The sequence below is a fragment of the Corvus brachyrhynchos genome, unplaced genomic scaffold, assembly GCF_000691975.1.
Source record: "Corvus brachyrhynchos isolate BGI_N302 unplaced genomic scaffold, ASM69197v1 scaffold308, whole genome shotgun sequence".
Lineage (NCBI taxonomy): Eukaryota > Metazoa > Chordata > Aves > Passeriformes > Corvidae > Corvus > Corvus brachyrhynchos.
Window position 1 is genome coordinate 136,101 of NW_008239538.1, and position 2,407 is coordinate 138,507.

Below are 2,407 nucleotides of genomic sequence, written 5' to 3' on the forward strand. Positions count from 1 at the left end.
TTTCAGCCCTTTTCCCACCTCCGTGAATGGAGGCCGGTCTGTTGGGTATTTCAGGGGAAACCCTCCCCGCTGAGGCCTGGGCGCTGGCCAAGGCCGGGCCCCTGCTGGTCGGGACGTGTGCCATCAGATCCAGGAGTTTCTGTGCTAAACATAGAAACAGGTCACTTGGGCTTGCTGACTCGGGCCTATAAAAGCTGGACCCACTTTCGGGGCAGGAATGTCCCAGTTGCTGGGAAGGTTCTCCAGCTCCTCGCTGCAGCCAGGGCTCCCCAGCGACTGCGGATCTGGGTGATGGTAAAGATTCAGCAATTGCTGATGGACCCTTCTCAGTCGCTCTGGTGATGGTAATTCAGCAATTGCTGATGGACCCTTCTCAGTCGCTCTCCTTTCTCTCGTAGAGTAACCATCAGCTGCATTGCCTTGTTTACTCTTGCTTGTGGCTAAAGCCGAGCGCGGAGTTTTATTGGATCAATCGTTTTACTCTTGTGTTGCCATGGTAAAATAACAACATTCTTTCCACTGCTGTCTGTGGCCTTTAAATCGCCCCCGGGAATTGGCAGAGCAGTGGCCTCGTTGCTCTGGGGGTCCTGGTGGCCTTGGTGGCCATGGTGGCCACAGTGACTGTGGTGACCTTGATGGGCTTGTGGCTCAGAGGATCCCGCTGGCCACTGCCAGGGCTGTGGTGGCCAGGAGAAGCCCTCTGAGGAGAGGGGGGTCCCTGGGGCCACTCCCATCTGGGGGGACAAAGACAAGGGGCAGGGGCCAGCTCACCCGCGTCCAGCACACGAGCCTCGTACCCACAGCTCCCTGTGTCTGTCCCTTTCCCTGTCCCTGTTCCCCACTGTCAGGAGTGTCCCTGGCCCCTCCCAGATGTGGGGGTCCCCGTCCCTGCGCCCTGTCATGGGTGTCCCTGTCCCCACGCTCTCAATGAGTGTCCCCACAGCTGGCAGCGAGTGTCCCCACCCCCTGTGCCCTACCATGGGTGTCCCCTGCCCACAGTGGGTGTCCCCAGGGCTGGGTGTCCCTGTCCCCCATCCCCAGTGGGTGTCAGTGTCCCCTGGGCCTTATCACGGGTGTCCCCATCCCCCCGGTTGTCCCCTCTGTGCCGTCACCTTGCAGCCACTCGCAGTTGTAGTTGCTGAGGGTCCCGGTGGAGCGGAGCTGGATCCGTTCCCCCTTCTTGTCCTGGGTGACATCAGTGACCTCGAAGGTCTCGAAGGGCGGGATCAGCACCTCTTTCTCAAAAGAAAAGCAGGAGAATCGCTGGATGTACCCACCGTGGCACGTGTGCACCTGGAACACCGTGTCCGTGCCGAAGCTCTGGGCAACGGCTTTGGAAAGCGACGTTGACGCAAATTGACCAAACCGGACCTTCTGGCCACGCTGTGCCTTGAACTGCTTATTGCTCACCCCCCGGAACACATCATAACACTTCTGTCCCCTCAGTGTCGCCAGGGCATCGGTCAGCAATGCAGCGCTTTGAAGGGGAAGTTGTCCCGGTATTCCCGAGGGGAGCTCCCGGCTTTGCGCACGGCCGCGTTGAACTGCTCGTGCAGGTCATTCATCGTGTAGGCCATGAGGGCGATGGCCTGGGCTGAGGATGACAGAGGGGACACACAGGACCCCTTCTCCTGCCACTTGGCCTTGGCCTTCGCCCAGACCTCGGCGAACAGAGGGTTCTGCTGGAACTCAGAGCGGTTGAGGGCCGGCAACGCCGCGGCCATGGCAGGGCCACAGCCCTGGTACTGGTCATCGAAGGAGTTCTGGGCCATGTCCAGGGGCACCACCTCGATGGCCACAGTGGCCACGGTCATTGCCAGCAGGGCCAGGGTGTGAGCCAGGGGAGCCATGGAGGGGAGAGGCCATGGGGAGCTGAGTGGGACACAGAGGGACACAGAGGGGACACTGAGATACTAGGGGACACTGGGGGGACACTGGGGGGACACTGAGGCAACACGGGGAGGGTTCCTCAGGGAGGGACTGGGGAGGGGAGTGGGGTCAGCCCAGGGGGAGGAGAGGCACTCCTGGCCAGGAGACCCCTGGACATGTCCTGGGTCCATGATCCCAAATCCTGGGCTCACTTCTGGACCCCCCAACGCCCCCCAGCCCCCCAGGGACCCCAACCCCACTCCCACAGTGCCATGTCCTCCTGGCCCCCCCAGAAGCCCGAACCCACTCCCATGGTTACACGTCCCCTCAGCCCCCCAGGACCCTGATCCAAATCTGGGGTCACTCCCTGAGCCCCCCAGTGTCCCCCTCGGCCCGTCCCCAGACCCCAAATTCCCCTCCCAGTCCCCAATTTCTTTGGTGTCACCCCAGGACCCCAACCCAAATCCGGGGATCCCCACCTGCCCCCACAGTGTCTCCCAGCCCCCCCAGGACCCCAATCCCACTCCCACCATCCCCT

The 2,407-nt window shown here is 62.0% G+C and overlaps 1 protein-coding gene across 1 annotated transcript in view; it reads right to left on the reverse strand.

The window, feature by feature from the left end:
- Positions 1 to 419: 419 nt before the first annotated feature.
- The window catches only part of LOC103620439 (erythroblast NAD(P)(+)--arginine ADP-ribosyltransferase-like), a 4,517-nt gene continuing 2,529 nt past the window's right edge, over positions 420 to 2,407 (reverse strand). Inside the window, 3 exon segments of the mRNA XM_008639049.2 lie at positions 420 to 734; positions 1,113 to 1,469; positions 1,472 to 1,872. Coding sequence (XP_008637271.1) covers positions 649 to 734; positions 1,113 to 1,469; positions 1,472 to 1,850 — 822 coding nt within the window. The 5' untranslated portion in view covers positions 1,851 to 1,872 and the 3' untranslated portion in view covers positions 420 to 648.